At 44.1% G+C, this 14,885-nt stretch overlaps 1 protein-coding gene across 1 annotated transcript; it reads right to left on the reverse strand.

The window, feature by feature from the left end:
• Positions 1-670: 670 nt before the first annotated feature.
• On the reverse strand, positions 671-13,371 carry LOC103773888 (phosphatidate cytidylyltransferase 1; the record flags this gene model as incomplete). The annotated part of the gene is made up of 9 exons (XM_008941267.1): positions 671-800; positions 1,945-2,048; positions 3,692-3,811; positions 5,628-5,780; positions 6,561-6,629; positions 7,780-7,867; positions 9,578-9,660; positions 11,691-11,749; positions 13,232-13,371. Coding segments are annotated over 9 exons (946 nt in total), but the record flags the coding sequence as incomplete, so codon positions are not given.
• Positions 13,372-14,885: the final 1,514 nt, after the last annotated feature.

Consider the following 14,885-nt stretch of genomic DNA (forward strand, 5'->3'; position numbering starts at 1 on the left):
CCATAACATTAACAACAACAAAAAAATAGCAGCTCTACAGTCCAGACAGCCCAGCTATATTTCAGTAAGGGTACTTTTTTCTCTTGAAAGCATGAAATAGTTTCCTAAGAAAGCTGTTAAATTAAAAATAGAGGTAAGTTAACCTTCATAGTGACTTAGTAAAGACAGGCAGCCTGATACAGCAGGCTCTAAGTACCAATTTGATCAGGCTAACAAGCATTTTCTGGTCAATTGTAGTTTCAGCACTGGGCTACACAGAAGTGACCACCTGCTTCACCTGTTCACACTTCAGGAACCACTGGAGACCAAAAAAGTATTGCTAAGATATACAGTATTCATTAACTCATTAAAAACTAACAGTGAATTTTGTTTTCCTTGTTTCCTACGAAGCCTGTCAGGCTGGTGCTGAAGGAAGACTGCTGCCCCCACCTCAGGAACTAAAATAAACAGCACGTCTACTGCTACTCTGCAAGCATGGGCATTATTCTGGGATAAGAGATCTGCTGTGTCCTGCCAGGCAGTCCCAGCATTCACATTCATTTCAGGAAACATTCACCTCTTCCAGGCCACACACTCCTCTCCTTTAGCTATTATCTGTGTGCATCTCTGCAATGCTTTCCCAAAGGCTGCTTGTGAAAGGAGGTTTCTTCTGGTCCTCCTCTGTGCCAAGCTACCCGCTGGGGGGTGGCTGCAGGAGCCCCTTCTCCAGGAGGTGAGACTTGAGGGTTTTATACACGCTCAGCTGCTGCTCGGGCTGCAGGATCAACAGCTGCTTCAGCAGCTTGCTGGGATTTGGGCCCCTGTCAATGAAAGAGGAAAAATTTGAATTGTGAGGAGCAGCTCTAAGAAAATTTTTGACAGCTTTCCCTTTTCCTCCTGCTGGACAAACAATGTCTGGGGACACCAAGTGGTGACTTTCTCCCAGCCTGTCTCCTCGGGATGCATTCCTGGCAAGGTAATAACTCCTCAGCTCCATCTGAACAGAAACTGAAGAGCATTTCTTGGACTTGCTGTCAGATGGGGAGAGGAAAAGGCTGATGACAAGCAAGACTCACTGATTCATCCTTCATCACTGTAATGAGCATTTTTCATCAACAGATCTTTTTCAGTTTGGTATCTGTTGCCAGATAAGCTGCATATTATTCAAACAAATAAAAAGTTGGCTGAGTCTATAAAGAAAACCATAAATTAAACCAAGTTTTTCTAAGTAATAGCCTCATTTTTAGCCGGTCACTTATTTACAGCCTGCTTCTAAGATGGGCCAAATATGAGGCAAAGAATCTGTTGCTGATTAGGTATCCAATAATTATTTAGCCACATGCAGGTACAAAACTAAGGGCATGTATCAGTTCAGACACCTACAGCCCCCTGCTCACTGCTTGCCCCAGGGACAAAAATGACTGGCTCCAAGAGAACTGTCATTTCCATTACTCCTTCCTGAAAGCTGGCGTGGTTCAGGGAAGATGAGTAGTATTTTTAAGAACTTGTCTCCTCAGTTTAACCACAGTGTTTTCATCTCAAACCAAAAATCCCAAGTCAAGTGGCTGAGAAATACTGACAGGCAGAGCTGCAGTCTCCCAGGCTCTGCAGGGACAACCTGGGGGAAGCAAGATGCTGCAGCAACCTTCCTGCTCAAAGCCCCATCCCCAAACCTCTTGGTAATCAGCAGATTCCAGTAAAACTTCTAAGAGGCTGCTACACAAAACTTCCTGGCCCTTAGGATACCCAGGTTACCTTTAAGAGCAGTCAGAGGAACACTGAGGCACAGGTCCAGCCTGACACACCCCCTGGGCAGGGACACGTGTTCTTAGCAGTCCTGTGTTTGAAACCATTGCACAAATCAGGCTTAGAAACCTGAGATCTCTGCTGTGCCAGCTGTGCAGGACACGACTCGTGTGAAGTACCCTGTGCAAGCTGCAGGAGTTCACACTCAGGAGCCCTCACCTTATGAAACTGGTGATGTAGACATGAACAAAAGTGGCCATCAGGTACTGGCAGTCAAAGCGATCCATTATCCCTCCGTGCCCAGGGATTGTGTCTGCAAAGTCCTTTTGGGTGTGAAGAACAGGGAAACAAGAAACAAACAAACAAAACATGATGGTCAGTGATCCCCATGAAACACCAAGGACCAACCACTCCCCAGCAGCACATTAAGGCTGCCATTCAGCTGCAGTTTCACTGCACTGAGCCAAAAGTTAGCGAGGGCCTCCTTTGCTAAAGGAGTTTTTAACTGCAGAGGTGAGTCAAGGGGTGAGAAGAGAAAGAGGAGATGAACAGCTTGTCCACAGTACCACACAGGAGAGCAGTGGGAGCTCAGGTGCAAGTCTGCCCATACCCAACACGCTTGGGTGCCCACAGACACTCCATCCTGCAGCCAGCCTCTGAAGCCAGGGGCTGACATTTCTTGCCTCTGCAGGATGTAATTCTCTTTAACACTTCTGCTGCCTCCTCTGCTACTGGTACCTGCTGCTGAAGCACTTGTTTCCAGGGAATATGGATTTGCTACAAGAAGCAGCAACCTGAGGACTCTTTTCCACTGTCTAACACTGACTTTACAAGTCATAGTGCTCATTTTCCTGCCCCTTTGTCACTGGGTTCTTGGTAACCTTGATGAGTTACCTCTTGGTAACTTGGTAACCACAGTTAAAAGCCATAATGTGTGCATACAATGTAAATATATTTAACATAATAAAAAAACTCTGTAGTGAAAAAATGATCACTACTTAAAAAAAATGTATTTCTGATGCAAAGGAAGCCCAGTACTCTACCTTTGTGTCACCCAATCCTGTCTGTAGAACAGCTGTATCAGTCAAGCTACCCCAAAAAAGCCTTTTTGTCACCCACACTCCATTGGGGACTCTCTGGGTGAAACCCCAGCACGTGGCTGTAGCTGCAAAGTGCTGGAGAAGCTGCTGGGGCCAGTGTAGCACAGAGGGGAGAGTGCAAGCACAGGGATGGGAGCTGAGCACAAACAGGGAGGTTTATACACTTCTGGGCAAAGCACGTGCCAAAACTGGTGGACGTAGGGAACAACAAAAACAGCAACAAGCAACAGGATAAGAACTACAGCAGTCCTACCAAGACAGAAAGAAGGTTGGGATAAAATTTGGGGCTGCCCTCTTCCCCCACTCCTGCTGCCACCTCATACCAGGCAGGGAGAACGCTGCCACAGGGGACAGCACACACCTTGCAATAAAGAGAGGTGCCAGAGCACAGCCTTTGCCAACACCCCCCTGCCACCAGGCAGCCCTGCATTGGCAAAGGCACCCAGGCCATGCCTGGGGCACCTGACACCAGATATTACTGGTAAAACACAGGCAGCCACGACCTGGAGGGTAAAGCACTGTCAGGGCTGCTTGGGCAGCTACAGATTACCTCTGAGTCCAACACCTCACACCTCGCTCACCTAAACCACTTCTGCAACAGGGCTTGCAGTATGAAACCAAATTATTCCTACATTTCCAACACCAAAGTCATGTTTTGATTATGCAAAGTTTTAAGAACAGCATAGATGGATATCTGATAAAACTAAGTGCTGCTGCTGGTGCTTAAAACCAGCTCCAGCATCATCACACCTCTGCTGAAACAACAGGGACTACAAGGAATGATGACAAAAATACCCCAGCCCATCAATTTATCTAATTCAAAAAGAAAACCAAAACAAAACCAGCTTACAGGAGTCATTACACACCTTGATTTTGAAAGCTCTTTTAAATCCACTGGCAAAGAATCCTCCAAATGGCCCAATTAGTGAAGCAAAGGTTGAGAGTGCAATGCTGTGCATCTGAAATGGGTACATAGTCACCGTTTCCTGCAAGGAAAACAAAGGAAAACAATCACCAATGTAGTTAAATATGTTTCATTGAGGGCATTTTAAGCTTAAATATCTTAAAATGGGGCTGCTACAGAGCAAATCTCTACAGAGCTCCAGTTTTCCTGACACCAAGCAATACTGTAAAGAACTGTTGCATCTAAACAGATCCTGTTCTCAGCCTGCTTATAGACTGGAAACTTGGTTTGATCTGTCCAAGTCCCTGGAGGTAGGAGACTTCACTGGCAACAGGCACCTCTTTTCCTTGCTGATATAGTTTAGAAAAAAGGGGTTTTTTTGTTGGTTAGGGTTTGTTAGAGTTTTTTCAGTCTGTTTGGCTTTTCTGGTTCTCAGGGTCTAGGGGCTGTGAGTTGTTTTTTGCCTGTTTGGGTTTTTTTTGTGACTCAGCTTTCAGCCCTTTCAAGCCAATTGCACAGCTCCAGCCTTTGAGGATGTGCTGTGCTGGCCTCACCACCTGGCAAGGCTTGAGAACCACCATCTGCAGCTGAAAACCCCTGTACCTTCTCTTTTGACTTCCATCACAGCTGGCCAACACCAGTTCACTGCTTGACCACTTTGTGCAGTTATTTTAAGACACCTTTCCTTTAGGCTAAACTATTCAGTTGGTCAAACTGAAAAGTTTCTGAGTTAGAACTAAGTCAGTCTTGTTGGGAGGTCAAACACAAGGCTTGACATCTTTTGACATCAAGCAGAATTTCTTCTAAACATAACATCTGGTCATATTTTTGAGAGAGGACATGAGGAATTGAATACCAGAGGGAAAACCAAAACCAGGCTGATTTCCAAACAAGCAGATTCAATTTGATATTTTATAAAGAGTGCTAAAACTAATCCTTTTTAAAAGGCTTGTTAGAGCCTGGCAGGAGTACTCCAGAAGGACACGTGGAACTGCCATCTCTTTTTAGGGCTAACTAATAGCTATTAGACTGGCACAGAGCTGGGTGTTCCCCTGCCCTTTACCAAAACACACAGTGCAGCTGGACACAGCACAGCCTCTCCCTGCTGAGTCCACACTGTGCTTTTGCATAGGAAAATCCTTATTAAATCTGCAACCAACCCCACTGTCCCTGAAGCAAGAGTACATTCATTTGGTATGAAAATATGAGAGCTCCTTCTAGATGGGATCTTGTTTTTCCAGGCCAACCCCAACCCCACTGTCCCTGAACCAAGAGTACATTCATTTGGTATGAAAATATGAGAGCTCCTTCTAGATGGGATCTTGTTTTTCCAGGTACCAACTGTAGCCAATAATTACTTTTATTCTTAGGATTGGTTTCCAGTTTTCACTCTGTGCTTTCTTGTCGTAGCCATACTTCTCTTCCAGGGTGAGGTAAAAGGTTAGTGATGGGTGTGAGGTAGAAGGTTAGTGACTATCTCCCATGGAGCTATCACTGGTATTCCTTTCACTCAGCACAAAGTAAGGGCACTAACACACAAGATCTTACATGATGAAGAGGAGAATGCAGAGGACTCCCTGTATCCATTCAGTTTTTCTTGTCATAGCCATACTTTTCTCTTCCAGGGTAAAAGGTTAGTGATGGGTGTGAGGTAGAAGGTTAGTGACTATCTCCCATGGAGCTATCACTGGTATTCCTTTCACTCAGCACAAAGTAAGGGCACTAACACACAAGATCTTACATGATGAAGAGGAGAATGCAGAGGACTCCCTGTATCCATTCAGTTCTTACCTTTCAAGCCTTACCAGCATTCAAAAACCTTTCTAAAAAGGTTCAAAAACCCATTCAAGCTGGGAAGCATGATTTACATTTTAACCAAGGCCTTGTTTTTCCCTTACCCATCCCAACACAGCCTGAAGCAACGGTGGCACAGAGTACTTCTTCATCTGAAAGAGCTCTGAAGGTTCACACTCTGTCACAAATCTGTTGGTTTCACTGTTATATTCCACAGGGCAGACAAAGTACTGATGTTGAGCCAAAAAATAGGAAAACTGAAAAGCAAAACAAGGATTCCTGAAACAGGCATTTGTTGTTACAGTCAGAAATCATCCTGTAATGGCTGACTTGGTCATCACAAGCTGAGCAAAAGGAAAGTCTTTAATAACAGAGACCCAGAGCAGAGCAAACTCTAAGTCTGGAGAATGCCTCAACAACGCAGACACACACAGACATTGAGTGCTTAGTGATGATTTCCCAACTTGTTTTCCTTTTCACCTCCCTGATTCGTATCTACTGGACGTTTCTGCATTATGAAATCAAACAAATGTTAGCCACTCATTTCTTTGTAGCTCACTTCTCCATCAAAACTTGAACTCTTGCTTCTACCACGTTTGACAGGGATGAGTTCTGCTGAATTACCCACTAGAACAGTTACTGTGGGCTGGGATCTCCTCTGCATACCACCCATGCACACGACTTCTCAGGTGCAAAGTCACTGGGCAGCACGTGACACAGAAGTGCTACTTGACAAACATAAATAATGCCATCCATCAACTTCCATTTCAAAACAGGGATGCAACTGATAGATGAAACAATTCAGATTTAGTAACAGTAATGGCAGAACTGGTCCATAGCCTAACGTGTTGAGGAGAGGTGCAAGCCCTGCCTAACCCTTCCAGCTAGTTATGAACTGGCAGAATTCTCTAGCCAAAAAAATCCCTAACTCTTACACTGAGCAGTCTGAGCTGACCAAATCTGTCAGTAATTTTACTTCAAGCAAAAACAGCAGTTGAAGACTGAATTTATAGAAGAAAAGTCCTGTGGTTACTTACAATAAATCCAAATACAACTGTGGAAAAGAAGCCTCCAATGAACCCTTCCCAGGTCTTCTTGGGAGACAGCTAGGCACAAAAGACATCAGTTAACCTCAGCAGTTGCATCACTGAACCCTTTTTTACTCTATTTCTGGACCTCATTTGTGAAAATTAATAGAATCCTAGAATGGTTTGGGTCAGAAGGGACCTTAAAGATCATTTAGTTTCAACCCCCTGCCACAGGTAGGGACACCTCCCACCAGACCAGGTTGCACAAGGCTGCATCCAACCTTGAATTAAGCTCCTAGCTGGTTTTTCAAAGGTAGGTGTAAAATACTGACTGTGTTTCAGCTGTAGCCACTGAACAGGATAAACAGAGGAGCCTGGCTAGGACCTGTCCCACCAAGGGAGGAAGGTGCCACAGTTTGGCTGGTGCCACTGGGTGGCTTGAGAGTGAGCAGAGAGCTCCCTTCCCATCTGCTGCTGCAGTCTGGGGGTGCTGCCTGCCCCTGCTCCAGCTGAGCTCCTCCAGGCAGCAGACCTGGAAACCTGCACCAGTGTGCTAGAAAGGGCACATTTACATCACCACAGAAGCCTGGCTCAGACAACTGCTGCTCTCAGGAGACACCAGCTTCCTACACAGACTGCCCAACTAACCCAGCAACAACTGCAGGCACAGAGAAACCAGCAAACCACCTATTCTCTTCATCACATTCCACCATGTCTTCAATTTAGGGGCAGTTTAACATCAGAACCAACTAAATACCCAAAAGTTAACATGGCAACATCACGAAAATCATCATTCATGGCTTTCTGTGGGGTCCTGCACATCCTACCAGAACAGGAAGATTATTATTGAAGCCCTTCTTGGTGCTACACCAGTGAGACCAAAGGAGGACTAGCTATATATACCCTGGCAGCTCATTTCAAATTACAGTTTTTGCATGGTAAGCATGCAGTTAAACTTTTACATGAAATGCAAAGAGACAGGGATTATAAATGGTGATGCAACAGGCTCGAGCTGTATTATACTGTAATGTCAATATTAGATTCACATTAATCCCAGTTTCCATTTACAAATCTTCAGAAACAGGACAGTCAATTAGATTTTTTAGCAGAGATGTGCACCATGCAGTACAGTGCAAAGTATTTTTTTCCATTAACAGGCTTTTGAATGAGTATCAAAAGTGCTATAAATTATAACAGCTTGTTAGAGAAGAAGTGCCCAAGCACATACCTTAATTAATGGAGTTCTGCCAAAGAAGAATCCAAAAATGTAAGCAGTAATATCATTGCAGATAACACTTGATATTGGAACCAGAAACCTAGAGAAAGACATTAAAAGTTCCATGGAGAGAAAGAAAAGCTGCCTGAACCCACACACAGGACAGAAACTGAATCAGCAGCATTTCTTCCTGGGAAGTTTTTCTGTTGTATTTAGAAGGAATTACATTTCTTTACGTGGTCACCTAGCTCTCCCATGAGCAGCATCTTTACCTATGCTGGTTTTAGCCTGCAGCCAGTCAAGACCATTAAAGTTCAAGTTAGCTCAAGTTAAAATGTTATTTTGGTGCAGGAGCTTAAAGCATGGACAGGCTGTCTTCTTCCTACCAGGCTTGAAGACTACTAACACAGCTAAGAAGAAATTAACAGATATAAACATATTAAAGCTATTGGTAACATCAAAGCCAGCCAATTCCTTGTAAAGTTCAATGATATCTAAATTAAAAAAAGAAAAAAAAGTTTTCAGATTGTTTTCCTTCTCTCTGGAGCAGCCTGTGTGAACTGTGTTCCTTGCATGCAGACAGCATCTCAATTTGTTACTCCAGCCTTTTGTCCTCTTTTTTATTCCCTTTTCCAAGCTGGGATGTATTAACTTCTTCCTTAACACAGCTAAGAAGAAATGAACAGATATAAACATATTAGAGCTACTGGTAACATCAAAGCCAGCAAATTCCTTGTAAAGTTCAATGATATCTAAATTAAAAAAAGAAAAAAAGGTTTCAGATTGTTTTCCTTCTGTCTGGAGCAGCCTGTGTGAACTGTGTTCCTTGCATGCAGACAGCACCTGAATTTGTTACTCCAGCCTGTTGTCCTCTTTTTTATTCCCTTTTCCAAGCTGGGATGTATTAATAAGCTGAAAGTCAGGTTTTGGGACCACCTGCCCAGCAGCCTAGCACCAGTGACAATAAAAACAGCAGGCTAGCAAGCAGCCAGGGGCAGTTGTTGGCACATCAGCATGACCACTATGAAAAGAATTTGTTTATACAAATTTTGGCAAAGGCTTTGGGTTCTCTAACTACAAGCACATCTTTTCTGCTGTAAGTTCCCCAGTGGTACACACATCAGGAAAAGGAGAACGTGCAGTGCTCTGGCCTTGGAAGAACAGGAATCATCCTCCATGTGCTCCTTCCTTCTTTCTCAGCTTGTAATTTACACTGTCACTAACGAAGTGGGGGGTGGGAAAAACACACCCTCTCCTTGAAGAGCTGTTTTAAGTAATCAAGCTTAACTACATCATCAGAATTTCACATATTGCTGGAAATAGGGCATTAAGATGATCCAACAACATCCAAGACTTAAACTCTTTAAATATTTTCAGCACTCTGAATTTATCAGGGAAAGTGGCAGGGGAGGTGGCCAGATTGGGGATTTCAAATTAAGTGGCCCAACTTAAACAGCTCTGAGAAACCTGAAGCTCCCAAATCATTGAAAAAGAATTGTTGGGTCCTCAGCTGTTCAGCAGAATGCTGTGGAAACTACTTCACCAAGCACACGAGCAACCCTATTCCCTGCAAGTAAATGAAGTGGTTGTTCAAAACTATCATACTCGTGGCTGCAAATCTAATTAAAGAGCTTTCTGCTTCCTCTGCTGTACCCTTTACTTCATCCCTTTCCCAGTTCCTCACTCCCCTCCCAAGCAGACATTGATGTTCCTTCAGTTTATTCCCCTGATCACCCCCTACCCAGAGCTGTGTAAAAGAACAAACCTTCCACAGCAATAGTTACAAAGCAGTTAATTACTGTCCCCTTACCAGATCATGCCTTCAAAGAGATTTTGGATGACAAGATGAGATTGAGTTACAGTGATCAGCAAAGTGACATGAGTCCATGCGAACTGTCAACAACGCAACAACACAACAGTTAGTGCCCCCCCTGCCCAGCCCTGCCAGCCACAGCTCTCAGCAGCTCAGAGCAGAGCCCACCTCTGCTGACCATGCAGGAGATGGATGCACACGGTATATCACAAGTTAGCTGGCTTCCTGCAGCGAGGGCTGCAACTTCAGCAGGTTTCCCTATCACTTACCTCCACCCAGAGTTTTTTTAAGGTGCAGTTGAGCACCCGAATTAATCAGACATTGACCCTCAGCATGAGAGCAGCAGGGGAAGGAGAGCAATGTGATACTCTGTATATACACACAACACACGTTAGAACTGTCACAGCACAATGGCAATGAACTACTCATGGGAAGAGCCATGGCACACAGACGTGGGTATCTCTCCTGACAGAACACCAGCCCTCTCATGGAACAGGAAAACCCTCAGGATTAGCAAAAATGGAGTGTTAGTTTTTATGTGCATGCTCATTTAAACAGTTATCTTCCTCAGCATTGCTGTACATACTTGGTGTTTATTCTGTGCTGCCAGTGTATGATAAAGTGGTTTCCAGACAGTTTACTAAAAAGAATCTACAACAGATTTTATTTTCCAAAAGCTTTTAAATCAAGGATGAATGGTTTTTCCATGAAACACCAAATTTAAGTACTCCAAATGTCTGAGCATCTCAACACTTGGAATGCCTCACTTCTTTATTTTTATTTTCCTATGGCAGCCAGCACCTACTTCCAGTTAAGACCACTCAAGATATGCAAGCAATATCTAAACATTTCTGAAAATATTGCCTGCTGGCTGACTAAAGCATTTCTGCAGCAAAATTTTTAGTATTTGTACTAAAAAGATATTGGAACACCACCTAAAACCAACTGGATACTCTCCTTGTCTGTCCAAACGTTGTGTTGCCACACAATGGCTACACAGCTTCCCTCTGTTCTGCTGCAATTCTTCTTTCCAGAAGGGGAAAACGTCCCAAAAAATAATGGAAAATTAATTTATTTACCTTGCACCAATCTGAAGATGAGTGATTTTGGTTTTTTGCACATTAGAAGGTAAAACCACCTCTCCTAGAAATGCTGCATCTCCCTGTCAGGCAAGTTCTCCCACAAACAGGGTAATTTTTTTGGAGTAAAAGATTTTTTTGCATGCTCATTCAGGGCTCAGCTAAGTCCTTGTCTAGAACTAGGGATCCTCAATGGTCAAGTGCCACCTAAAGCACTGTAGAGACAAAGGGGTTAACTGCTCCCTGGAGCTTTAGGAATTAATTTTTAGGTTGCACAATGCCCCAGTTGCTCAAGTGCTTTGAGGACAGGAGCTGTACTGTGACTTTTTTACTCTGCTTCTGATCCTCTCCATATAGAAGCTGGAGGGTTCCTGGGGGGTTTCAGTGGTTTGGGTTTTTTTGTGGTATTTTTGTGTTTTGTTTTCACCTGTGATGTTAAAAAAATTAGTTTTTGATGCATAAGATACATATAAGAAAAAGGTTTGTGCTCTTCTTTAGCTACTATGCTGCTTATTAGGTGGACAGTTACAAGAGGTTAATGATCTATCAAGGCACAGCACAGCAGAAGACCAGAACTGCTGCTAAGTGCCACAGAATAAATCTTCCACGCAGGGGTTAAGACCAAATTCCCTTCACAGGACTTCAGTGGGGCCTCTCCAAACCACCACTTGAGTCACAAGAACCACTTCCCATGCTATGCTGAGCTCTCTGGCTCCAGACCTGGGAGGGAGATGCACACCCTCTTCTCCAGCAATCTCTCACCCCAGCCTGTCACCAGGGGTGACATGCCACAGGGTACGTGCTCCAGACCTCCCCAATTTCACCCTGTGTTTACTGAGAGGCCACATCCCATGTTGGGGGGACAAAAAGCTGCAAGGTGAACAGCTCCCAAACAGCTCAGCACGACTGGGTTCCCCGTTGCTGTTGGGTTGAGCACACTTTCCACACCCCTCCTCCAAGGTGTGTGATGGACACAGGGACACAAGTGTTTCTAGTGACAGGGATGAGAGAGCAGAGTGGGGGATACACACCATGTAAAACTGCAGGCGATAATGTTTCTTCACTAAACTCAAAACAAACATGCAGAAGCCTGTAAAACAAAGCAAGTGGAGTTTGTACCATCTCACATGTAATCATACTGAAGGGTGATATACCTGTTGTTCTCTTCTCTTGAAGCAGCTTTTAATTTCTCTGCTGCTAGGAGTGTTTTCTTGTATTCAGTTAAATGGACACATAGAATTCTTCTCGTGAGAGCATAAGATTTAGTTAACATCAGGAAAGAGCATTCATTTCATTACTTACAAGGTCCCATCATAGACATCAGTTTTCAGGGGAGGAGGCTACCACCTTTAAAAACCACTCAAAAAACAACCTGGCAAGCTGATTTTGCATAATTAACAGAAATAACTGAAAGGAAGAGACTAGCTTGCCCCTTTCCCCCAGCCAGGCACAGGGCTGCACGCAGTGCAAGAGTGAAGCTGAAGAATTCAGCTGGCTGAAAGCAGTGTTCTGGGTGGCTAACACAGCACCTCTTCTCCCCTAGGGCAACTTGCTCCAGAGCCCTCAAACGACCCTTAACCCTGGAGCCAGTCCCCTGGTGGCCCCACCATCCCAATGCAAAGGCAGCAAGGGGCTCTGCTGCACTCTGCCTCCTGCTCACCACTGCCTGGTCCCAGCTCTCCCCTCACTGCCCTTCAGCAGGGATGAGGCATTCATCTAGTTTCCTCAAGCCAAAGCCAGCAGAAAAAGGTCAAGTCTTGCAAAGCTGGTTTCAAGCTTGTGATCTAAGCAGTGAGTAGAATTTTTATCCAGTTAAAAAAAAAAATAAATTACCAATAGCCAGGCTGACAGTTCACCATGAAGATCAAGTTTCCTCATACAGTTTACAAGTATTTGTAGCATTGTAGTCTCCTGTCCCTTAGGCCAATCTTAAATCTTAGAGTTGATTTATTTTTAGGCTAAAATAATACTAACTAGATTGCTGAAAACACCGTGGACTATATTTACATGTTCACAAAGCAAAACCCCACAACACTGCCAGCTTCTGTCTCTTCTCTTTAGAAAAGAGGCTTTGAAAAAGTCTTTCCTTGGATAAGGAGGAAAATCTATCCATGCAGCAAGCATCTGAATATCTTGCAGACAAAAATCAAGCCTCAGGCATTTTGAATAATCGGTTTAAAGCATATTGGTAAATCTTATTGCTGTTGACCTAGCAGAACACTTGCACAAGAAGGCATCAAGGCAGCACAGTAACTACGCCTACAAGGCTGCCAAAATAGCCCCAGTTCTCCAGCAATCAACATTTCTTAAGGCCAGCTTCTCTTGAGCACTGTTAGCTCAAACTTCTCATCTACTTGCTTAGGCTTCTCTCTTCTCAGTGAAGGCAAAGTTTACATTCACCTTTTCACAGGTAAAACAGAACTGCAAACACCTCATTTCATCAAACATCAAGGGGAAAAAGAAACTGAAAGTGCCTAAAGTTGGGGAGCTATCATTTTTTTGTTTTAAAGCAATAAGCACAGAAACAAATGCAGCCTGAAGTTCTTTCACGTTTGCAATTTCCAACACTTACCTGTTAAATAGAGTGCAAAAGAGATAAACCTGTGGTAACGAATGAGGAACTGAAGCTGTTCTCTTCTCTGAACAAAGGTAGCAAAGTAATCAGCCACAGTCTCTCCATAAAAGAAGTAGTTCACACACAGCAAGAAGTACCTACAACATACAGCACCTTGTGGTTACTCCAACAAGATAACAGAGACATGTCAGTCTTAAAACCAACAAGAATCCACATAAAAAAGCACCACACAAAAGGAAGGAAAACCAGAAGGGTAGAAACGACGTGATAAAAACAAAATTAAAGTATAAATCCTGTCTTATACTTCTGGGTCTGTGTCTCCTCTCAACTTGTGTGATTTACTTCCAAAGCAGCTGCACTGGACACACACACATTCTGCAGAATACTGCTGGAAAATTCATTTCATCCCTACAGTACTATGTCCATACATCCTACAGCACTGGATGCTCCACACCCATGCAAGTCCTTTTCAGATATCCAAAGTTCCACTGAGGTCAAATGTCATCTTCACCTATCTCTTTTTTGAAGGATATTTGGAGAAATTCTTTTCAGCCCCAAGAGCCAGTACACAAGGAATTCTGTCAGATGTTTTCATGCCAGCTCAGTGACCAGCTTACTGGAGTTAAGGCACAAAGGCATCCTCAGGTGCCACGGCAGCACTCCATAAAAACCAAACCCAAACAGACACAACACAACACAGGTCATGTCTGAAGAATTATGTCCTTACATACTTTAGAGGTTACATATGCCCAACACTTTCTCATAAGGCTGACTCTAATCAAAAGCCTTTATTTTTCCTCCCAGAACTCAGAGTTGATTTCCCCAGCTCCAACCAGCCATATAGAAGCTGGATATTGTCACAAGGATCTGGGATTTGCCAGAAAAAAATCTCATCTTCTGACTTTCAGAAGATTCTTTAACACTATATTTATGCAGTCCTATGATGAAGTGCATGGTTGGAAAGAGTTTAAAACCTTCTGACATCATTTTAATTCTCTGTGTGTGTGAAGAGAAGCCTTTAAGGTACCTGTTCTATTCCACAGAATCAGTATGGTTGGAAAGGTCCTCCAGGATCATCAAGTCCAGCCTTTATTCCAACGTTTCCTTAACCACTAGACCACAGCCCCAAGTGCTACATCTACTGGTTTTTTGAACCCCTCCAGGGATCATGACTCCACCACCTCCCTGGGCAGCCCCTTTGTTCTGGTTCAGGACACTTAGGGGCTGACTGCCTATGAAACCTCCCCTGGTGTAGGACCTGGCCCTTGGCCTTGTCCAAACTCCCCCAGCTGAGCTCAGCCCCTGGCTGCAGCCTGCCCAGCCCCCTCTGCAGAGCCTCCTGCCCTCCCCCAGACCCACACCCCCACTGCATTTCATGTCATCTGCACATGCCCTGAGGGTGCCCTCCACCCCCTCAGCCGGGTCACTGATAAAGAGATTAAATAAGACCAGTCCCCAAACTGAGCCCTGAGGGACTCGGCTCATTAAGTTTATTTCTTGTGGAAGGTTAACAGCCAAAGCCCCCCACCCCCTACTCCCCCAAACCAGTTCAGGTAATCCATAACAGGTGAATTTTTGGCTATACACATTTCTAGATAGTTTACACATGCTGAATGCTCACAAAAAGTACAGGCATGCATACATATAGATC

Source organism: Merops nubicus, unplaced genomic scaffold (genome assembly GCF_000691845.1).
Source record: "Merops nubicus isolate BGI_N331 unplaced genomic scaffold, ASM69184v1 scaffold10415, whole genome shotgun sequence".
In the NCBI taxonomy this organism is placed as follows: domain Eukaryota; kingdom Metazoa; phylum Chordata; class Aves; order Coraciiformes; family Meropidae; genus Merops; species Merops nubicus.